A 22288-nucleotide genomic window follows, 5' to 3' on the forward strand; every position below is an offset into this window, starting at 1 on the left:
GCTCCTTGCAGGGGAGTTGGACCAAATGGCTTTTAAAGGTCCCTTCCAGCTCAAACAGTTGTATGATTCTAAATGAGGAAAAGCAGGATTGCAAGGCCAAGTTCTGATCATTTCAATGTTCAAAATCACATTTCAGGGTCTGAGACATAGAATCATAGAAGGGCCTGGGTTGAAAAGGACCACCATGCTCACCCAGTTCCAACCCCCTGCTATGTGCAGGGTCGCCAAGCAGCAGCCCAGGCTGCCCAGAGCCACATCCAGCCTGGCCTTGAATGCCTCCAGGGATGGGGCATCCACAGCCTCCTTGGGCAACCTGTTCCAGGACATCACCACCCTCTGGGGGAAGAAATTCCTCCTAGTATCTAACCTAAACGTGTCATGATAGGTTTAAGCTTACAGAATAAATGTATTGCTCAATAGATTTGATGCATAATAGCAAGCTCTTCTAATAAAAAATGATTAGTCCAACACTTAAATGTATAAATCTACTGTTAGGGTATTTTGGAAACGATGAAGCTTTCCATTTTCTGGAAAGTAATGGTACCCTGGAATTTAACAAGGTACTTAATATATGTTTAACATTAAGCATGATTGCACCCTCACGGGTAAATATTTTTATGTTAATATGTTAAATGCTAAAATGGTGTTGTTTTCAGAGTTAAGCTTTTCCTTACTCCTCTTTCTGGTTCAGGTGTTTGGTTATTAGTTCATCCTGCAGCCTCAGCATGTGCTAAATGCCCAAACAGCCTCAATGCATATTAGAATTGTTTCCATTCTCTTCTCATCATCATCACATTGTAATGGGGCTGATCGTTTACAAGATCAGTTTAATATTATTTGCTTTCTGCTGAATATAATTGCTGTATGTTTCACTATCTTTTACCTAAGGTGCCTTGTTGTTACTTTGAGTGGTATTTTTTCAGGATTTTACACTTTTTCCAGGCTTCCCCCAAGCAACACCATTGATAAACTTTATTACATTTCTAAATACATCACTGTTCTCGTATTTACCGTTGTCCTAGCTGAAATGCTTGCATGGTTTTGGGTGTACATGAAAACAGCTCAGGTGATTACTTTTTTTCCTCATGTATGCACAGAGCACCACAAAGCACTCCGTTCTTAACCCATAGAGCTAGCTCTAGAAGGACACTGCTCACAGTATGGTTTGTAGGGAGAAAAACATTAATTCTGACCGTTGTTGTCTGCATAACTTCTCTCTGAAAGCTTACGCGTGATGCTAAGAAAGTAAACAGTGATGTTTTTCAAATAGACCAAATTCTTATTTTAAAATTTGAATGTGAAATTTTGGCACGTTATTTTTGCACAGAAATGGTGCTCTGCCTCCCGATCAGATGTTAGAAGGAATTTAGAACATGCTTTGCTCAGGGCCTTGCCAATAGTGGAGTCTGCAAAATGGAAAGAAAAGAGCTTGACCTTAAAACAGAAGAAGAGTCTAAGTGGTGACATATTCCACTGATTGAATGCTAGCAGTATGGGATCTGTTTATATAGAAGCAAAGAAATAATGCAGATCTAACTTTGAAGAGAAACTCTGGACTACTAATATAAAGATTTATTCCTTTTACCGAGTTATAAATAACCTTACATCAAACAAAAGCCTTTAACCGTTTGATGTATTCCGTGTAGTTACAAAGGATAGATGCACGGCGTTCCAGTTCAGTAACATTTAGCTGTTTGTACAAATTAGAATTGACTTTGATAGAAATGAAAAGAAGAAAAGAAACAAGAAACACAGTTCCCATACCAACGGTACAGTTTTAAGATCCAAATGTTTATAATGGCCGTGTCCAAGTTTGGAGCAGCGGGTTGTACAGGATTGTGGACCCACCAGCAGTGCCCCTCAGAGAGCTGTTAAACTTTACCAAGTTGAGATTCAAGCCCGTTTTCCTGTTTCCAGTTCACACGTTGGTGTGATAATTTTGTCTCCCTTTTCATTTGATGTAAGAACTACAACCTCTGGCGCTTGGTCCAATGACTACACAATGTCAGCACCTCAGGGGAAATAATTGGAGAGATGGGAAATGCTCCTGCAGATTTTAGACATGCTCTCCAGGTCAGCTGATGATGCACTGTGGCTTTCCAAAGGTAGAGGCAGTTCTCAGTAATTAGAACCTGGAACCATCAGTAGAACTCAACAAAATACCACTGCAAAAACCATGCTTCAGTAATCCTGGGCTGACCTCGGATAGCACACAGGAGTGAGAAGATGATGTAAGGCTGAACCTTCTTCTTGTTTTTTAGTTACATGTATTAAAATATCTGACAATTCTTAGCATATTTGCTTGGAAGCATTAAAAACCACTCTAGGATCTTAGTCTTTTAATCTCTGGAGAGCTGCTGGTGACTTTTTAATTCAGTTTCTCTTTTTTCAAACACTTGACATCTAAAAAGTATGCGTTGACAGGCTGGACACAGAGATTTGGATCGTCACCAAAAATACTTCTTTCTAAAGAATTTTTAAATACTTAAAAAAAGAAAAAAGGGGGTTAAAAAACGTAGATCTTCACAGGGCAGTTTGATTGAACTACTGGCTCTTGAATAATGAGTCGTGTGTGTCTAAACGTACATCTCTAATCAGGCTGTTGGAGGTCGGAAGGAGCACGTGAATCAGCAGTTTACTTTGATTTGGGTAATATTTGTTGGGTGTTTTTACACGCAATCGTTCTTTCAGCTTTCTGAGTGACGTTTGAGATTTGTCAGTAAAAATTCTGGTCGTTACCTGTAGGATGTTTATAAACTCAACTACCCAGGTATGGTTCCACAGACTGCAGGGTTCTTGTTTTAATGTTGTTGTAAAATTAGCCATTGACTCGGTGAGGTTTGACTAATTTGACGTGTAGCTGCTGTCTACCAATCGGTAAAGCAGAATCCTGTTAGCTAGGGAGATTTACAGCACAGCTTTGAACAGCATTCATACATACACACGTAAGTAGCTGTATCTTTTGCTTATAGTTAAAGGAATATAGGGAAAGATTGATTCAAATGCATGTTTTATGTGCTGTATGTGGTACACAGGGCTGTGAGATGTTCACCAAAACACTTTTCTCTTGGTAGCTGTCCTGCAAGTGCTGCCACAGTGTATGCAAGCAGTTATCTCCCTGTTTATCTCTCTGTCCTCGTGAGCAAGGAAGGGAGCAGCAGAATTCAGATTCTTATTCTCCAGGATCCACAGAAAGTTCATTTTGGATCTCTGGAGCTGCCCAGAAAAGGAAAGAGCTGCACATTCCTTCCACTACCTGAAGGAAGTCGAATCAAAGTTGTTTAGGCCCTTGTGGTTTATTAGTTCCATAGCAAACTTGTCAGTCCTGTGAAGATCTGCTTTGCAAGGTGTCAGGAAGCAAAGGGAGGCCGCTGGACCTGTTGTGGTGTGCATACAGGGAAGGACAGTAGGATCCAGGATGGAGTAGCCTTGTAGCAGTCACCTCGGGTGCGTGGCCAGAAGCCTTATTTCAGTGGCAGGGTAAGCCTGTTTTCCCAGCAGAATGATGAGTTCCCTTCACAACTTTATTGCGTCCCCAGTGCTACAAGGAGCTTTTAATTTTTTGATGGATTGTCCTTTTTTATTGCTCAAGTGCTGTGTGGCATATTGCTGGCTTTTGTCACTGTAGCCTGTTTGGAAAGACTGACTTTTATACTGCTTCAGACTTTCACAGCTAGAAGAATTGCAGCTAATGGGTAAGCAATATACTGTGCAGTCAATATTGGTCCAAATAAACTTGAGAAAAAAACAAGTGGATTTCATTCAGAGACATTAGGAATCATTCTTTCCTTAGAGATTAGCTTCCGTGGATCAGGGCTGTCGTTGTGCTTCAGGGGCAAATGGGAACAGGAGCTGCCTGCTAGGGAAGGGGTGAGCACCTGCTAATTAAGTTGGATGTTAGAGGGGTGTACATTGTGCAGCCTTCCTAACAGTTTATGCAGTGGAGAAGCTGCTTGAGTTCAGCACAGCAGAGCACCAGGGATGTTCTGGCATTCTGGGCAGGCTTGTACATGGAGAGCAGAGGGTGCTATTTAAGCAAAGCTCAGGCAAAAACAGTAAGGTGGTATGAACATCTTAATTTCAACAGGGGGCAACATTTTAAATAAAATACAGAAAACAGCAACATGGAGTTGCCTGCTCTGAGGAACAATTAAAAATAATAGCTTTTAGTAATTTGATAGAGAGGTCTCAATTCAGAAAAAGAAAACAGCAAGCAAATATGAATGGGCCCTGGGCACCTATCTGAAGTTAAGCAGGTGCTGAAATGCGTGGCTGTACAGAAATGCAGAGATTTAATTAGGATCTTGTTACTTCTGACAGGCATATCTGACTCTCAGGCTGGAGAGGGAGCACCAAGAAAAGCTAATTAATTCTAGGAGTCCAGCACGTGGCGTGGATTCTTATGCTGCCTTTCAGTAAGCAGTTTGTATCTCATATTGGGGTATATTATGAGATGAGCGTTCCAGGCCTGCAAAACTCCCTGGGACCATTCAGCAAGGAGACACAAGTCACTGTCTGAAATAGAAACAAAAATAGGGAGGAGTCTTTTTCAACTGTGAAGAAGTCATAGATGAGGCATTCAGTTGTTTTCTTTATTGGTCGTCTGCTGAGTCGAGTTGTGGACTGTACTTTGTGCTCTGTTGGAGGGTCGTATGTCTGCAGGTTTTTCCCAGATAGGAGCTGTTTCATGACTTCTGTTTCGGAGTACATACTGGAGTGTATCAGGTTTAGTAGCTGCATTAGTACAATGAGCTAAAGTCATTAAATTGATTCCACATGTGATAAATACCAGATTAAAACAACGAGCAGCTCTCAAATAGAACTCTCCTATCTTTAATGTCATTAACATCGTAGTTAAAAAGTTGAAAAGAAAACCCCAAATGGTAATGCTGTGCCCGGGATGCTTAATTGAGAAGAGAACACTAATTACCTGTGGTGTTTTTAGAATGGGTAGGGGGGGGGGTGAAGTGTGAAGTGGAAAAGGAAAAGAGCTTGGAACTGCTTGTCCTGTGCCTGTTCAGCAAGTCCAGTGGGCAGCAATAAAGAAATGGGTTTCCCCTGCTCTGTCCTCCCTCACAAATACCACTTGTAGCTATTGGAGTGAAACTGTGACCGATTAAAAGTGCTTTTCTGATTGCAGGATTTACCGTAGAAAAACCTACAGTGAAATAATGATAATAACAATCTATTTATTACAACAGTAAGCATAGAATCCCAGCAGCAATCACCAGTGGTGGCCAGCAGCTCAGCGTAGCGTCATCCAAATGCTTCGGTGGTGGGCTGGTGGATGCTTTCCTCAAAAGAGCAATGCTTAATTGTCACATATTTGTCTGCCTCTTAAAAATTCCTCCCGGCTTTAGGGTCATTAAGATGTTTCTACCAGTATTTTGAAAGGTTTTCAGTGTATTTTAGGCTGGCGAGCTGCAAAAACGCAAACGATTCCTTTGTTGATCTTGTTTTTAAACTGAGCTGCATTATCGACTCAGTGTGTTCTTAAGGTATTGTTAAAAGTGCTTTGAAAACTTGTAAATCCCTGTAATTTATGTTCCCGTGGTCTCGACTGCTTCTTTCTGTCCTTCTGGTTTTAATTTGAACGCAGTCTTGTCTGGGTGTGTACCTGTAAAATGGTGTTTTTCCAAGTACAATTTACAGTCGTGACCCTAAGTTTTACAGTGCTCAGCCCTATAGGAGCTTCCTCCTATGCTGAAAAGCCAACTTTGGGTCAGGCAGCTCTTTCATATTATAATTGTCTCATCGAGGTTCCTTGGAACGGATCCGATTCTGACATTTTGTAGCGTATCACAAAGGCTGTGTAAGAATATCAAGTAAATGGGAAAGGCTCCTTTGCGAGAGAGACCGGTATAGCGTTGCCTGATTTCTTCAGATGTACACAGTTGTAAACTTAGCCTGCTTCATGACAACAGTCCCATTTATCTAAACAATTCTCCTTTTAGAGTCAATGGCACTGATAGAAACCGAGATAAGGGATACAGATGGGAGGGTCTTTCAGAGTCTCCGCTGAAACCCGTTGCTGTGCAGCTTACAATCACCTTTTCTTCCCAGTGCCTGAGAATGCATAGCAGACATCCACGATGAAACGGAGTCCTCTCTGGCTGCCAGAGAGCAGTTGGGTAAAGGATGAGCTGCATGTGGGTTTGTGCAGTGCTGGGGATCTCGGACCTTGCTCCTGACTTTCTTCCTTTTAATAAAGACATGCTTGCTGTGTTTAAATGGCTGCAGTTGGGAGAGTTGTTGTGCAGTCCTTTGCTTTCATTCTTTGTCTCAAGTGAAAGTATTGCAATCTTCAGATTAATCTGTTTCTCGTTTTAATTGTCTTTTTTGGTAACGGAGGCCAAAGCAGTTTACAGCCTTATATTCTTGGTGTTCCTCTGCAGCAAATACAATACTTGCACACTGAAACGGGGGCTATTTGGACTAAATGTTCTCAGATTTATTTTTAGTGTTTACTAAGATGTTTTCTTCTCATCCGTGCTCATATTTTCAGCATGACTTCAGCACTGTGGGCGATACAGGAAGACCAGATAGAGCACGTGTTCTCATCCTGTTACGTTTGTCTTTCAGATCATTGTACAGTCTGGCCGTCACCCCACCGTGCTGCAGAAGCTGTGCCAGTTGCCCTTCCAGTATTTCAGCGATCCACGGTTAATCAAAGTGCTCTTCCCTTCGCTAATAGCTGCTTGTTACAATAACCCTCAGAACAAGCTCATTCTGGAGCAGGAGATGAGCTGTGTGCTCCTCGCCACGTTCATTCAGGTAGCAGCGCCGTGCAGCAGTGCTCGCAGGATGACTGCGGCCCTGTCTCTCGCCTTTGCTGTGTGCATGGAAATTATTTGCCTCACGTTAAGCAAGTAAACAGCACTGAAGTACCTTAAGATTCTGTGCAGCTCTTTTCAGACCACAGATTATGCCTCTACTTGAGATATCTTATAACACTGAAAGGTTACCCGAGCAGTTCAGGTTCTCACTGTCGCGTGCAGAATCCTGCTTTCACTCAAGTTATTGATGTGCCAGGAAGATGCGGTGTGGGTCATGCTATTAACAGGCAATCCTTAAAATACTTAGCTTTTTTTAAACTGCTGCGTATGCAGCGTGTTTGAAATCTGTGTATTAATCTGTTTACATCTAAATGTATGGCTGTATACTGCACACAACAGATTTACAGAGAGCAGAACAGCAGTGTGTATATTTGATGCAGAAGGCACACATGACATATGTGACCGGTCTAATCGTGCAGCCTTTATTTCTGACAGTAAGCCACCGAGGTCATTGCAAATGCTGCTCTGAATAAGGTTTTACAGCAGCTTTGTTCCCTTCGTGTCGATCTAAATGCCGTGCTGTACTTACCCAGCGTGTTTCATGCTTTCTATATGCTCTGCTGTCTGTTTTTAAATGAGCGAATGCCGTTTTCATCAACACTACCACAAAATAACGTGCTTTGGTCACCTGGGAGTTCCTGTTGTTGGTACAGAAGCGGTCCTGCAGCTCTTCCCTAATGCTTTACAGCCAGTCCTGAGGCGGGCTGCACCAACTGAGGGGAAAGGACACAAGAACTAAATATTTACCACAAGTTTCAGCGTAACTCCTGAGTTACTGAGCTTCTGAGCACGACTGCTTTCTGTTCTTTGAACACTTCAATAGTAGCAGCTTAAGGAAGAAATAAAACTTTTGAGTTTAGCAGAACTTGCCGCGAAGCTTCTGTTGAAATACGAAGCTGTAATTCATGCTGCAGACTTAACCTTGACTGGTTTTATGTGGATGCATTTTAATATGGGAGCCACAGATTGCACTGTAGGAGCTGCAGCGGCAAAAAGTAACTTCAGCAGAATGAGTAAATCCAAGCAAGCTGGATTTGTGTTCCAATTTAAAAACGTAAAAGAAGAGTAGGGAAGAGTCCCCTCCATCAAATAAGCAAGTTTATTTACTTTGATTCCTTTTCTCTAATAGAAACGGTGGCATTTAAATCTATACTAGCTGCAGCAAAACATATTTCAGAGGGTCAGCGTTGTTAGTTTCATTTCCAATAGGGAAGGTCCGTGTGTGTGTGTGTCTATGTGTGTGTGTGTGCGATCTTACTGCCATGTCATCGCTGACCTCCCTGCTCTACTTCACTGTTACACCCCTTTGAAAATCAAACCCCAAATGTTGAGCACAACCAGAGAGCGATTCCGACAGGCACGGAGGAGCGCCCGGACGGCCGTGCACACAGCAGAGCCCTGCCCCTCTGCTTCGGTTTCAACCCGCTGCTTTTTAGTCAGGCAAATCCCTCGCTCCCTTCCGTGGAAGTTTTGGTAAAGTCTGCAAAATATTTCCCTGGAACCAGAAAATGAGATTCTTCCTGTGCCAAGGAATGCAAAAAGAAGCCCTGTTTATGTAAGAGTTTGGTGGTGTGTACAAATATAACACTTAAATATAGTGTGTTCAATGCGTGCAGCATCCATCAAAGGAAAATGGTTGCTGCATTTTACAACTATCAGCGTTGCACCTCCCTGCCGGCAGATCTGCTGCCGTCCCCTGAAGGTTGCATCATCCTTTCTCTTACTTCTGTCTCTGGATGCGCTGGAACAGTTTCTAAAAGTATTCAGAAATAGCCACGGTGTGTTAAATTGTGTCTCGTGTCAAACAACCCCAGCCCTGCTGAGGGGCCGCACGAACAAAAGGCGGTGCTGGCAGCGCTCCGTAGCGGAGCAGCCCGTGGGAGCAGAGCTTGCCGTGCTCTCTGGAGCTGATCACGGCCTTGGGAGAACTTTGCCTGCCTCAGGGAATGGGGATCTCGGGCGGCGGGGTGGAATTGGGTCGGTCTGCAATGGAGTGGGATCGTTTGGGATCCCCAGTATAAATCCAGAACGCGTTGTTGTAAAGAAATACGGCCGTAGTCATTGTCTCAAATGGAAAACAGTGAGAAACAATTACTTCTGAGGAAGGTAATAAAGCTGCTTTTTCTCTGTTGTAAATTAAATATATATATATATTTCTTAAATTGTGTAAAATCCGCTCAGTGTGACAGAATTTAAGTGCTAGTTCTGTTATAACACACAGCGAATGGACCGCTCTGTTAATGTGCAGACCCATAAAGCAGCCGTGTTCTTGGCCGACTTTGAAGACTTTAAAAATGGTTTTAATTCCTCAGATGCGAGATCCGAAAATCTGATGCTCTTTTTCTTTCCCATAGGATTTTGCCCAGAGCTCAGGCCAAATGGATAATCTGTTATCTCAGCAGAGGGGTATGTCTCCATTGAACGTAACAGAGTACAACTGGGTAACAAAATATGTGCCTATCGTGTTTTGCTGTGATTTAGATACTTTCTGAATCTGCATCGCCATAAAAAGAAATACAGTAAATTGCAAAATGGTTTTCCACTCTTGGGAGCTTAAAATCTGACCTGAAAGTATGTGACTTCCAGTCTTTGCTCACAGTGTCAGGAATCCGGGCTGTTAATCTTTATTAAACGCTACGTGGTATTGTGCCTTAAAACGTGATACCGTGCGTGCACGTATTTAATTAGCTGTCACAAAGGCTGCTTTCAAAAGTCTTAGGTTACAGCAGCCGTGCAGCCATCCCAGTGCACCCCAGGAGCCAGAAATTAGTAAATACTGTCCTGTAATTATTCCAACAAAGTTCCTCGGTCTGCAGAAGAGTTGCATTATTTTCTCAGCTGTAAGTACTGCATAAAAACACAGCTGACCCACCTATGCTGGCCAGTTGGAAGGCACTCAACTGAGGCAGCCCTTGCTTGTTAAACGGATGGGAAATGGAAGTGGGCTGGTGGGAAAATCGTCTGGAGTCACCCCCGTTTTGCATGGAGTGCATCTCCTGTTTCGCCCTCACGGTGAGCAGAGTTTCACCACTGCATTGCTGGAGGGTCGGCAGGGGAGGAACGGTTCTGGCTCCAAGTCATAAACGTTTTAAAAAATACATTGCAAAATGCAGAATAAAGGTAGGCACGGTGTGATTGTCACTGCCAGCGTTCTCCCTTCCAGTCTGAGGCAGCCTCGTGCACCCTCTGCAAAACAAACTTTGCAGAATGACTGCGTTTGCATGAGAATCTGCTTGAGAAACAGCTAAAATGCAAGCGGGGGACTGCTTTTTATTTTCATTATTCAAACGGAATGAGCTTTTAAACAAAGATGACTACGTGGTGACATGAGAGTGTGATTTCTAAACATTCCCCAGATGCAAAAAGCAGAGAGAATTACAGCAGCGTAGGCTGGATTATTTTTATCTGTTTTATCACGTCAGTGCGAAGGGCAGTGTCCCCCAAAATGCAAATGGGAGCACCCACACTGCTTATAAACAGGAGGGGGAACGGCTGCTTACGAGGGTGGATGGTGACAGGACAAGGGGGAATGGTTTTAAACTGAGACAGGGGAGGTTTAGGTTGGATATGAGGAGGAAGTTTTTCCCCCAGAGGGTGGTGACGCACTGAACAGGTTGCCCAAGGAGGCTGTGGATGCCCCATCCCTGGAGGCACTCAAGGCCAGGCTGGATGTGGCTCTGGGCAGCCTGGTCTGCTGGTTGGCGACCCTGCACATAGCAGGGGGTTGGAACTGGGTGAGCACTGTGGTCCTTTGCAACCCAGGCCATTCCATGATTAAAAGGGAGTCTGGGAGTTCTCCATCGCTCGGTGCGGGGTTGGGCCCTGCCAACCTTGGCACATGTGTGCGGCCCGCCGCCCTCCCAGGACAGCTGCGGCTCCGGGGGCTGCGGAGCGGCTGCTGAGGAGGAGGCAGAGCCGGATGGGCGCACGCACTGAACGCCGTGGGCTCAGAGCCCCGCGCTCACCTCCCTGCGCGGCGTGAGGATGGGGGAGGGGGGAGGACGTGACGTGGCCGGAGTTGGCCGCCCGGTCCTTATTTTTCTTTTATTACCGCCTTTCTGCAGAGGGACTAACGGGGTACTTTTCCGTTCTGTCTCCCCCAGAGAGGCGGCCCGGCGCTCAGGACTCCCTCGAGCTGTCCAACCGCTTCCCCCGGCACTGCTGGGAGGAGGCCCGCCAGTTCTTCCTGCGGCGCTGAGGGCCGCGCCGGCACTGCCTGCAGCTCGGTGTAATTTGCACTATTTATATCCGCGGTACTGTAGATACTTCCCAGTTCTGTTTTGTAATTTTGATAATTGGAGTTAATTTCGGTCGTGCGTCCCAACGTCCCGGAGCCTTCCTGCGGCGCGGTGCGGCGGCGTCGGCGCTCAGCAGCTGCTGAGGGGAGACTGCGAGCAGAAATGAGTTCTGTACCTCTGTAATAAAGTAACTTATTCTGTCTGTGGCGTGCTGGGCTCTGAATTGCCGCGAGCGAAGGCGCGGGGGGGGCGGGGGGGGGAGAAGGGGCCGTGGGGAACCTTCGGTCGCAGCTCTTCGGCGGCGACGCGGCCGTCGTAAACCACGCACGTTTTCAACGTTTCGATAAGACTTTAATAACGCTCCTTCCAACCCTTCTCCTAACGGGGTGACGTCTCCACGAGCCGCAATTAAAGCCTGTGAAGCAGCCGCCGTCTCCGCGAGCTTTTCTCCCGCGCGAGCCGCTCCTCCGCGCGGGGCCGCCCCGAGCCGCCCTCGCGCCCCCTCAGCGGCCCGGCCCGCGCCTGAGGCGGCGGCGGTCGCCGTTCGACCCCGCGGCGCTGCCCGGCCGGCGGAGCGGGGGCCGACGGCGTTCGGCCGCTCGGCTTTTCCGTCTGGGCCGCGGGCAGCCGAAGAGCCCCTCAGGTAACTCCGAGCCCCGCGGTTAAGCGGGGATCCCTCCCACCGCGACCCCACCGCAGCCCCGAGCGGCCCGGGCCGCCCCGTGAGCCCGACGGCCCCCGCAGCGCCCAACCCGCGGCTGTTCCCGCGCGGCCGGAGTCACCTCACCGCACCGCGCCGCGCCGCCCCCCCCGCACCGCGGCGGCTCCGGGAACGCGAAGGGTCGGGCCGCGGAGGGACGGCCGCCTCCGCCCGGCCGAGGGAGGGGAGGGAGCGGCGGGGAGCCGGAGAGCGCGGGCGGAGGGAGGCGAGGAGCCGCCACCCGCGGCCGGACGGGGAGAACGGAGCGTCCGTGTGCGAAGGGGAGCCGCGCGGCAAAGCCCCGCATCGCGGCAGGTGCGGGACGGCCCCGGGCGCTGCCCGAAAGGGAAAGCCGCGCTCCGCCTCCCGGCTATAAATAAACGGGCGGCGGTCGGAGCCGATTAGCGGTGCGGGTGGCCGTGCCGCAGAGCCGCGCTGCGGGCTGAGCCTGCCCCGCCCGGCGCTCCGCTCCGCCGCAACGTTTTTCCTTCCTTTTCGTTTTCCTTTTTTTTTGTCGGTGGTGGTGTTGTTGTTCGTTTGTTTTTATTAAGTCCAAAATATTTAACCCCACTATTCAACCGCTGACTCTGACAATAAATAGCAATAACTTACTTTTGTTCGTTTAAAGGCTCAAACAATCCGCCCTCCGTCCGTCGCTATCGCCGGCAGCGCTGTCCCGTCGCAGCGCCCCGTCTCCGCGCCGCGGTGCTGCGGGAGGCGCCGGCGTGAGGCGGCCGCGACGGCCGCGGGGCTCCGACCCCCGTTCGGTTTGATTCGAGTTTTCGTTTCTGTTCCAGGCGAGGAGGAAGAGCCGGCGCCCCGCCGGGCAATCCGCTTTCATCGCGGAAAAGAAACATCGAAATCCGCAGCGCCGAACCTCCGCGCAACGAAATGAGCGGGGCGGGGGCTCGCTCTCTCTTTCTCTCTCCGGTCCGGTGAAGGCAGCGAGAATCCCGGCGCTTTTCGGCCGTCGGCAAGGTACGTTCGGTTTGGTTTTAAATAGGAATAATTAAAAGACAAAGGCGCTCGTCCGGCGCGCTGGGCGCGGCGCGGGGCCGGGTGTCTCATGCAGGGAGCGCGGCATGCGGAGGTCCCGCGGCGGCGGGGGCCGGGCGGCCTCACGTCTCGGCCGGGCTGGGCACCATGCTGTTGGGGGTGTCGGGGAGCTGGGAGGACAGCGAGGTCACGTCGCTGCCGGAGGACGTGCCCAAAGAGCCGGACTCGGAGAAGGAGACCTGGGGGAGTAGCGGCGGTGAGCCCCGCGGCGGCCCGCCCGTACACCCCCCCCCCCCCCCCCCCACCGCTCCCCGCCGTGCCCGGGGCTCACCAGCTGCTGGAAGGCGGCGGGCGGCTCCAGGTCGCTCTGCAGCGCGAAGTCGCTGAGCGCCTTCCAGGGCGGCTGGTAGGTCTGCACCTCCACCGCGCTGCCCTGCACGGCGCTCTCGTGCCGGACGGGGCTGCCGGCCACCAGCGGCGTCCCGGTGAGGCCCTGCAGGCTCTGCGGGCACGCGGCGCTTCAGCGCGGCGCCCCGACCCGCCCCGGTCCCCTCCCGACCCCCCGCCCGGCCGCTCACCGTCTTGTCGCTGTGCTGCTGCTGCTGGAGCTGCTTCATGAGGATGGACTTCTTCTTGTCCTTGCAGCGCTTGTTCTGGAACCAGACGCGGATGACGCGCGGGCTGAGCCCCGTCATCTCCACCAGCTGCTCCTTCATCAGGGCGTCGGGTCTCGGGTTGGCGGCGTAGCAGGTCCGCAGCGTGTGCAGCTGCTTCTCGTTCAGCACCGTCCGCACGCGGGTGGTCTTCTCGGCCGCTTTGTGCGACTGCGGCCGCGGGCCGGGCGGCCGTCCGGGCACCGGCTCTGCGCGGCGGAGAGAGGGAAGGAGGGAGGGAAGGAGGGCGCGCACCGTCAGCGCCGCCGCCGCCGACGGCCGCCCGCAGCCCTCGGCGCGCCCGCCTCCCCCCCCCCCCCCCCCGAGGAGCGGCAGCGGTGGGCCGGGGGTGCGTGCCGGTACCTGCGAGGTGCGCGGGCGGCGGCGCGGGGCTGCGGGGCCCGCGGGCGGCGGCGCCGTCGGGGGGCGGCCCGTGGTCGGCGCGGCAGAGCAGGTCGCGCTCCCGCAGGCAGAACTGATCCCCGGGCAGCAGCTGGCGGCCGCAGGCGGCGCAGCGGAAGCACTCCAGGTGGTAGACGTGGTCGCGGGCGCGCATCACCAGGTCGCTGCTGCTGAAGGCCGCCCGGCACTGCGCGCACTTGATGCCGAAGAGCCTGCGGGGCGGCGGCGCGCCGTCAGCGCCCGGGGAGCGCGGGGCCGCGAGGGGCTCCGAGCCCGGTTCGGGTTCGTTTCGTTTCGTTTTAGAACGAGCGGGTCACCTGCCGTAGTCCCGCTTGCAGTAGGCCTTGCCGTCGCGCAGGAAGCACGTGCAGGTCTCGTCCAGCGGCTGCCCGCACTCGGCGCACTTGAGGCAGGCGACGTGCCACTCCAGGTCCGGAGACACCCGCAGCAGGAACGGGTCCTGGATGCGGCCGCCGCAGCCCGCGCACAGCGCCAGCCCCGGCCGTCCTGCGGGAGCCGCGGCGTCAGCGAGCGGCGGGGGGAGGCTGCGGGCTGCGGGGCTTTGTTCTTTTGGGGGTTCGGGTTTTTGGTTGGGTTTGTTTGGGGTTTTGGTTTTGTTTTGTTGTTTTTTTTTTTTTAAGCAAAATTGAAAGAGAGAAAGAAAGAAATACAGACGGGAACGGGGAAAGAAAGAAAAGAGCCGCGACGGGAGAGGAAGGAGCGGTGGGAATTCCGAGGAGAAAGTTGACTGGGGGAAATCGTGGGAAATCAGCCCAGAAAGAGACAGAAAAGTGGGATCTCGGAAGTGGAAATAAAAGCAGAACCGCAGAAAGACCAATACAGAACGGGGGGAAGGCGGAAAGGAGGGAAGAACGGAGAAGAACCGAAGACGGAACGACAGAACGAGAAAGGAGCGCGAAGGGAAAAAAACGGAAAGAGAGGATGAGGGCAGGAAAGGGGACAAACGAAAACGGAAAAGAGACATCGGGCAGAGAGAGAGAAATAACCCCAAACAAAAACGGAAGAACAGAAAGAGAAAGAAAGAAAGGAAAACGGAAAGAGAAACAAAAAAAGAAAACCGAAACGCGGAAAGAGAAGGAGGGAACGAAAGAACGACGCGAGAGGGAAGGACGGAGCGGGCGCGGGGAGCGCGGCGGCGGGGCGGCCGGAGGGGCGGCGGGGAGACGCCGCCGAGCCGTGCCCCGCGCTGAGCCCGCAGCCGCCCGCGGGGCCCTTCCCGGCGCTGTCAGCGCGGCGCCCGCCCGACGGCACCGCGGCGCCCCGCGGCCCTCCCGCCCCGGCACTTACTCTTGGCGGGCTCCCCCATGGCGCTCGGGAGCGGCCGCGGCAGGAGGATGTCCACCATGCGGGCGGCCCCGTGCGCACCGGCGGCGATGCGCGATGCGGGACGCGGCGCCGCCGCTCCACCACTACCCGCTCCGCGCGGGGCGGGGGCCGCGCCCGCCCCCCCGGGCCCGCCCCGCCGGGCAGCGCCGTGATGTCAGCGCGCACCGGCCGCGGGGGCGGGAGGTGGGGGGGGGGCAGTGGGGGCGGCGCTGACCTCACCGCGCGGCCCCCGGAGGCGATTGGCGGCCGCGGGGAGGGCGGGCGCGGATTGGCCGCGCCGAACAATGGGCGCGCGGCGGGGCGCGGAGCGGCGCGGATCCCCCCGGAGCTCCTCCGGGCACCGGCAGCCGGCAGCCGGCACGGAGCGCGGGGGGCGCGGCGGCGGCCCCGGGGGACGGCCGGCGGCGTCGCCGCTTTTCCCGTGCGCCCCGTTTCGCCTCTCCCGCGCTATTCCCCGACTTTCCCGTCGCCGTGAATTTTCTCCTCCCGCGCTCCCCTTCGCCGCCCGCTTCCCGTCCCCGCTTTCGTTGCCGCCGCTCCCCGCGCTGCGGGGGCCCGCAAGGCGATGCCGCCACGAGCCGGACACCGGCGGCCGCCCCGACGTTCGCGTTCGGGGCCGTCGGACCCGTCGGGGCGGCCGTTCCCCGCAGCAGCCGCCCGGCCGGCCGGGAGCGGCGGGAACAGCCGCGCGTTGCGGCGGCTCCGTGCACCTGATCCCGCCGCGCTCCCGCGGAGAAACCTCCCGCGTTGCTTTTTTTTTTTTCCTCCGTTCTACTCGTCCCCCCTCCCCCAGTCTCCACGGGCTTCCTGTGCATTAGCGGAGCAATAGGCAGAGCGCTCCAGCGGCCTCTGACTCGGTTTTAAATTCCCGCAGACTTTACGGCACGGCGGCGGGAGCGGCTCGGCGGAATCGCTGCCGCCCTGGGGCTCCGCGCCCGCCCGCCTCCCCGACGCTCCGCGCATTGCGGGACGCGTGACGGGCGCGGGTCCACCTGCGCGGCTGCGGAAGGATGCGGCGGCTGCGGCTGCGGCTGCGCTCGGAGAGGACGGGCCGCGCTCCCGCCGCTGGGAGGAGCGGGCAGATGGGCGCTCCGTCCGGGGTCCGGCGCCCCGCGGGTGTGACACCGCAGAGAAGGGCGAGAGGAGGACTCGGTTAACCTCCTCTTTGACCCGCACCCCCCGCTGCCGCTTTGAGACGCTGAAAGCGGCCGCGCGCGTTTGTGCGGGAGCTGCGGAGGAGGGCAGCGCAGCGCCATTTGGGGCGATCCTCCAGCCGGGGGATCCGGGCATCCCCGCCCGCACGGCAGCGGCACCGTGGGGTTCGCAGCCGAGTGCTGCCCGTCCCCGGCGTGCTCCGCAGAGCCGGGTGGTGCGGGGGGCTCTGGCAGAGTGCTGCCGGCTCTGCGCGGCGGCGCTACCCGAGGGGCAGGTGTCGGGGCCTTAAATGAGTCAGTATCTGCGCGTTATGAGCGAAATGCAGAAATGAAATGTCAGGGGGGTAAGAGACTGAGGCACACCTAAGGATACGGCGGCTCGGCGGGCACGTTGCGTGTTGCATCGCTCCTTTTCCCACTCGAGGGCGAAGTTCTCCATGCCCACCCAAACCTCCCTCCGTCTGGAGAGCAGGAAAGGTTCCAGCAGGGCCAGCCCAGCAGCGCTGCAGGCTCACCTGTGCCAGCGCTCACCATGCAGAGCCCGGGAGGGGCTGCACGCGTGGTCGGGCAGGTGGGGTTTGGGCAGGTGGGGGCAGCGCGCTGGAAAACCCCAAGAATTCAATTGCCGTGGAAACACCAAAACGCCAAAAGCCCCGAACCTCCTGCAGAGAGGTTTGAAGTTACTCCAGGTAACGCCAGGAGGCACAAAACCGGCACCTCACGGCCCCAAACGGGGCCGATCGCCTGGAAAACCGCCTTCAGGTCGGCTGGAATTGCTGGCGAGCTGTGAGCGAGAGCCCGACGCCGCCCCTCGGGCTGACGCTCCCCGCTGCCCCCCGGTGCCCCTCTGCAGCTCTGGGGCAGCTCTGGGGCCGGCCGTGGTGCGGGGGGGTTGGCGTCACATCTGCTCTCTGCCGAGCGGCTCTCCGGGTCGTGTCCCACCCGCAAACACGAGTTGCCTCTAGAAAGGGGGAACGGTGACAATTTCTGTTCGCAGCAGATTGCAAAGGCAGTGAATGGCGATTCTTTCCGAGCCAGCCGTGGATTAAGTCCATTATAAAATTAAAACAGATGGAACGCAATTTCACTTGCATTACAAAAAAAAGGACAGGAACCATCTGCAATAAGATTCAGCACTGCAGAGCTATTGTTATCACGTTACCATCAAAACCTTTGAAGAAGGGTTTTCTTCTCTTTTAGAAACTTGTCCGCGTGAAACAAACGTTGTATTTACCCGTCTCCCTCAGATAACCATCTCTGATTGACAAACACGGCGTCCCTCAGCCACAGCTCTGGCTCTGTATGCAGAAGCAGAGGTGGGAAAACTTCAGCCCTGAACTCTTTGGGTCTCCGCTGGGGGGGATGTGCCAAAATATCCCCCGTGCGTCCCTCCTCTGCAAACGTCTCCCCGGGTTTGGGGACAATGGCTGGTACTGAAAATAGGTAATTAATGAGATAATGGGATAGTGCATGTCACCTCCTGTCCGATGGGATTATCTGATGGCTAATTATGGACAGATTGTGATTAATGTGATTATGGATTGGTTATTAATCTGATTCTGGATTGATCTAGTTATGTTTTAGTCTGCTCCAAATGGTTAATTGGATCTGAGATAATAGAAATGCAGCTTGCACCAGATTTTGCCACATCAGTTGATGAAGTATCTTTTGATCTGGGTGGGTTGCGAACAATAAATTATTTACAGCTGTTGAGAAAATGACTCTTCCTTAGAATGTAGCCATTCATTTTATTTTCGAGGGCCTTTGAAAACAAAATCAATATCCTTTTTAAAAGGAGATGTTGACAAAAGAAAGGCACGTACATAACTCACAAACAAATGTGACGAAATTAAACAGCGGTTAACCCGGTGGCCCAATGTCTGGTGATGCATTTGAATTGCTATGCGGAGCTTTGGGCTCAATTCTTCTGAGACCAGCAGGGGTTGGGAGCATTGCAGGGGAAGAGGGCCCAGCTCTGCGGAAAGTGGTATTGCACAAGAGCCGCTGCCAGCCCTGCTATTGATTAAGAATCAGCCGTGGTAAAATGGCAAAGGGAGTCCTCGGCGCTCCGTCCCCTCCGGCTGAGAGGGATGCAGAAAGCTCATGGGCTCGTCCCACCACCTCGTCTGACTCCCTTTGCGCCAGGCCCTGCGCTTGGCCTGCTGTTATTCTCTCTCCCCTCACACTGAGCCCATTGATTTCTGGGCGACCTCAGGGATGCGTCTGGGCTGGATGCAGCCTTCCGGCATGGGAGAGGCTGCCCGGCTCCCTGCAAGGCCATCCTGTTGCCTCCCTACTTTCACCGAGGTGCAAATTGAGTTCACATTTTTGGGATCTTGTGCCGTTTTCCGCCGGGCGAGAGGCGGGGGCTGTGATGTGGGGTGGGAGAGGTGGGGCTGGGGGGAGCGTTGGCACCAGGTGGGGTGGGCAGCAGGTAGCTCACGGTGGTGCCCGCAGTCAAACGGCTCTCAGAGCTCAGAATAGGTTTGTTGAGGCTGCCGCCCTTAGCACCAGGGCGTTGTTTGCTGAGCGGGAATTGAAGGAAAGGGAAGGAAAAGCAACTTTCCCTTTTCCATGCTGCCGTTCCCCCAGGTGTCCGTGCTGCTGCAGGAGTGCTGGGCTGCTGCCAGCGCCGCGTCCGGGCTCCTCCCTGGCAGAGAAAGCAGCTCCTGCTTAAAAAATAATGCCGTACAACCCAGCAGTGCATTTTACATGCACGCCCCATTAGCAAGGAGGTGAGGCACACACCGGAGGAGGGATGCAGGGCACCACAGCGGGCACCGTGCAGGGGGGAGAGGAGGGCTCTGCAGGGGACCCCTCCCTCAGCCCTCCACCATGCAGGATGGTGCAGCGGGAGCTGCCTGCCCAGGGAGCCTGCCCCGTGTGCTGGTGGTGCCTGTGTGTGTCCCTCCTTGCCTGTCCTTGGCAGGAGGGCCGTCTCTTGCTCAGACAGTGACTTGCACTTGGGGAACACTGACAGCTTGCGGGCTTATCACTGCGCCCTTGTTACCTGGTCAGCACCTGGAAATGGCTAGCGAGAGGTGGCAGAAAAGGGGAAACACCTGGCAGCAGAGTGAGAGATGGCAGAAAAGGGGAAACACCTGGCAGCAGTGGCTTTGCAGGCTTAGCGGGGATGGATGGCTGCCGGGGTGTTGCTGAGGGAGCTCTCCCCTCTGCACCCTGTGTTGGAGGCAGGGCTGGTGGTGCTGTGCTCACCCGAGGGCCTTGTGGAAAACAAAGTGCTGGTGACAGATGTGGGTGGGTGGCTGTAAGGTGATCCAGGCAGAGCGCTAAGCACACCTGTGCTGGGGTTTTACTCCAAAGGAACCCAAGAGTGTCGGGCTTGTGTCTGTGGCAGGTGGGTGGGGAGCAGGGCCTTGGGGAGGTGTGCCATCCCATGCCGATGGCCCCACATCCACGGGGAAGGGCTGAGTGTATGGGGACGGGTCACGTCCTATGCTGCTGGACTGCTTTGGCTGTGGGCTTTGCAGCACTCAGGCACGGAGTATTTCAGCAGCAGAGCTCTCCCATGGTCCTCCCAACACAGGTTGTCACCCTATCTCTCCCCGCGGGCACCTGCCTGGCCCTGGGCTGCAGATCCTGCACACTGAGCCCTAAGCAGGTTGCAGTTGCTTTAACCTTATTGGATTTTGACAGATTAGGAGGCGAATCCTTTCGTGTGGTGGGGAAGCCTCCCAAATGAAGCTCTTCTAATTTATCTGAGTCAGCTCTGCCCGGCGGCTGTGGGAGGAGTAAGCTGGGGATGACCCCCACCAGAGGGGACCCATCGTAGCAGTAATATCCCATAGCTGTGAGGCTGTATTAGCTGGATTCCATATGTTTTAATTAGGAATTATGTATTTTAAGGGAACCAAAATCCGATCGCGATGGAGATGTGGGAACACATTTGTGATGGCTTTTGTTTCACGTCCCTTTTGTCAGAGGCCCCAGGGCGGGCACACCCACACCTTTGCAACCCTACTGTTCTAAGAGCGACTGCGTTATTGATCTGCCTCCCACCCCAAGAGTGTGAAAAAATGTAATTCCCTTTCAAAGACAGAAATTGGGTCAGCAGATACTAATGAAATAATCCCGGATCACAATGCGCTATAAATGGATCTGCTCCCACTAATTAATGGCTCATTTTTCTTTCAAAATAGAGTCGCGTCCTCTGCCCGGAGGCAGGATGGTGACTCTGGTGCTGGCAGCACCTACCTGTCGCAGTGTTACTGCTTTTATTGTCGTCATGCTGGAGGTGGGAAGGTCAAATGAAGGGAAAAAAAGAGCTTTTTGCCACCATTCAGCTACTATGGATCGTGCTGATATAATCCCCACCTGATTACAGTTATAAGCTCCTCCAACAGTGGCCATACGCGATAAAGACTTCCTTTGTGCTTCAGGGAATAATCCGCATCAAGCCAGTTTCAATAAAGATTACGGGCATCTGAAGTGTTGCTGGGGGTTTTAAATTAAAATTATAGACAGAAAATACAACAAGGAGACTGATGGGCCTCCAGGCTGGTGACGTTCTGCTCAGAAAGCTGACCTGGAGGGTGCCTGCAGCACTCTGCCCATCCGAAGGCACCGCATGCTGCTAAACCAGACCCACTGCAGAAGAATGGGTTCATTCCGGGCTCTGATGCAAGTAGGTCAGTTTGGATGGAGAAGCTCCTGGTTGTTTTGGGGTGAAGCACCAGAAAACCCCATAGCAACAAACCAGCACGAGCTCAGAGGAGATCATAGAGTCACAGAATCATAGAATGGCCTGGGTTGCACAGGACCACAATGCTCACCCAGTTCCAACCCCCTGCTGTGTGCAGGGTCGCCAAGCAGCAGCCCAGGCTGCCCAGAGCCACATCCAGCCTGGCCTTGAATGCCTGCAGGGATGGGGCATCCACAGCCTCCTTGGGCAACCTCCTTCTGGAAGCTGGAAGCTCATGTTGGAGCTGAACGCAGCGTGCCGTGGCTTTAATGAATAAAACACGTGAATGAAAAAGAAATAGCAGGGAAGGCGGTGTTGCTCGGGATGCTCTCGGTATCCTTATTTTGCCACTGTTCCTATTTTTAGGCTACCCAGGGTGCAGGTAAGAGGGATTTGTACGCTGCGTGAGCTTCACCTGTAAAGGGTTCCGCGGTACCTTGTTTTATTGGCTTGGGATAGGGTCTGGCACGGGGCATGGGTGCTCATCTCCCCGTTGTTTCCTCCTCCTCCGCACGGAGCTCCCCGTCGCACCGCGCCGCCCCCGCAGCGCTGCAATTCCGTCCCGCCGCGGAACCGCCGCGCCCGCTTCGACCGTCCCGCCGCCGGGGGGGGCGCTCTCCGCCGCCGCCCATTGGCCCCGCGCCGCGGCCAATGAGGAAGCGGTGCGGCCCGGCGGCTCTCGCGAGAGCGGCGCGGAGCGGGGCGGCGGAGCCATGTTGCGGGCGGCGGCGGCGCGCGGAGTGAGGAGGGCGGTGAGTGCGGGCGGGGCGCGGGCGGCGTGGCGGGTGGGGGTCGGCCCGGCTCGGCCGGCTGCTGAGTGGAGAGCCCGGGGAGGGTCCTCGCGCCTGCTCGGAGCCTGTTGTGCGGCTGGCGGCGCTTGGGGGAGGCTGTGGCGCTGAGACGCGGTGGTTGTGAGCCCCGCGAGCTGCAGCCGCGGTTAATCACGAGGCCGGCTTTGCCGTCGCCGCTCGTGGTGCCTCAGCGGGAGCGCTGGGCCCGCGCCGTGCTCCGCGTGTCACGGTGCTCGCACCGCCGAACGTGACGGCGAGGTGAGCTCAAGGTTAGCGGGGCGGAGGGCTCGGGCTTCTGCTCCGCCTCGGGACGGCCCTCCGGCTGTGTGTGTGAGCAGCGCTCCTAACGGGGCTGCCGGTCTCACGGCTTATGCTTTGAGGCCTGCCGCGCTCCTACGGGTGTTGCCGTCCGGCGGAGCTGTGAAGTAGCAACAGTAGGTTTATTAATCGGTTTGAAGAACTAAGAGTG

The 22288-nt window shown here is 54.0% G+C and overlaps 3 protein-coding genes across 14 annotated transcripts in view; 2 read left to right on the forward strand and 1 right to left on the reverse strand.

Moving 5' to 3' along the window:
• Positions 1-11276, forward strand: part of SCAPER (S-phase cyclin A associated protein in the ER) — a 142287-nt gene extending 131011 nt beyond the window's left edge. For all 6 annotated transcript variants that reach the window (XM_040706979.2, XM_025154119.3, XM_040706980.2 and 3 more), the window contains 3 exons: positions 6583-6774; positions 9191-9242; positions 10940-11276. In XM_040706979.2, coding sequence (XP_040562913.1) covers positions 6583-6774; positions 9191-9242; positions 10940-11034 — 339 coding nt within the window. In that variant the 3' untranslated portion in view covers positions 11035-11276. The remainder of the gene's footprint in view (positions 1-6582; positions 6775-9190; positions 9243-10939) is intronic.
• ISL2 (ISL LIM homeobox 2) lies at positions 10082-15317 on the reverse strand. Of its 5 annotated transcripts, none has more exons than XM_015279027.4 (6): positions 15134-15255; positions 14143-14332; positions 13787-14037; positions 13349-13632; positions 13102-13231; positions 10082-13009 (listed from the first exon to the last, which is right to left on the reverse strand). In XM_015279027.4, exons 1-6 carry the CDS (start codon positions 15189-15191, stop codon positions 12612-12614), a joined length of 1311 nt encoding a protein of 436 aa, XP_015134513.1. In that variant the 5' UTR covers positions 15192-15255; the 3' UTR covers positions 10082-12611. The 5 variants fall into 5 exon arrangements, with proteins under 5 accessions (XP_015134513.1, XP_015134510.2, XP_040562915.1 ...); NM_001396684.1 differs by having other exon boundaries at positions 12301-13009; positions 13102-13272; positions 15134-15317; XM_015279024.4 differs by having other exon boundaries at positions 13102-13272; positions 14143-15255.
• A 6410-nt stretch (positions 15318-21727) lies between these two features.
• The window catches only part of ETFA (electron transfer flavoprotein alpha subunit), a 30049-nt gene continuing 29488 nt past the window's right edge, over positions 21728-22288 (forward strand). For all 3 annotated transcript variants that reach the window (XR_006931006.1, NM_001305470.2, XM_046899008.1), the window contains exon 1: positions 21728-21780. Coding sequence is in view for 2 of the 3 variants with exons in the window: in NM_001305470.2 (NP_001292399.1) it covers positions 21742-21780 (39 nt within the window). In the remaining variant the exon portion in view is untranslated. The remainder of the gene's footprint in view (positions 21781-22288) is intronic.

This window comes from Gallus gallus, chromosome 10, assembly GCF_016699485.2.
Source record: "Gallus gallus isolate bGalGal1 chromosome 10, bGalGal1.mat.broiler.GRCg7b, whole genome shotgun sequence".
Classification (NCBI taxonomy): Eukaryota; Metazoa; Chordata; class Aves; order Galliformes; family Phasianidae; genus Gallus; species Gallus gallus.

What these genes read in the sequence shown, in the direction of transcription:
- ISL2 (NM_001396685.1), bottom strand. Translation starts at nt 14,810, where the DNA reads ATGTCTCTTTTCCGTTTTCGTTTGTCCCCTTTCCTGCCCTCATCCTCT. An exon ending in AGCAGCACAGCGACAAGACG is followed by an intron (nt 13,232 to 13,348) that starts GTGAGCGGCCGG and finishes GGTGGCCGGCAG; the next exon opens with CCCCGTCCGGCACGAGAGCG. An exon ending in CCGCCGCCTTCCAGCAGCTG is followed by an intron (nt 13,010 to 13,101) that starts GTGAGCCCCGGG and finishes CTACTCCCCCAG; the next exon opens with GTCTCCTTCTCCGAGTCCGG.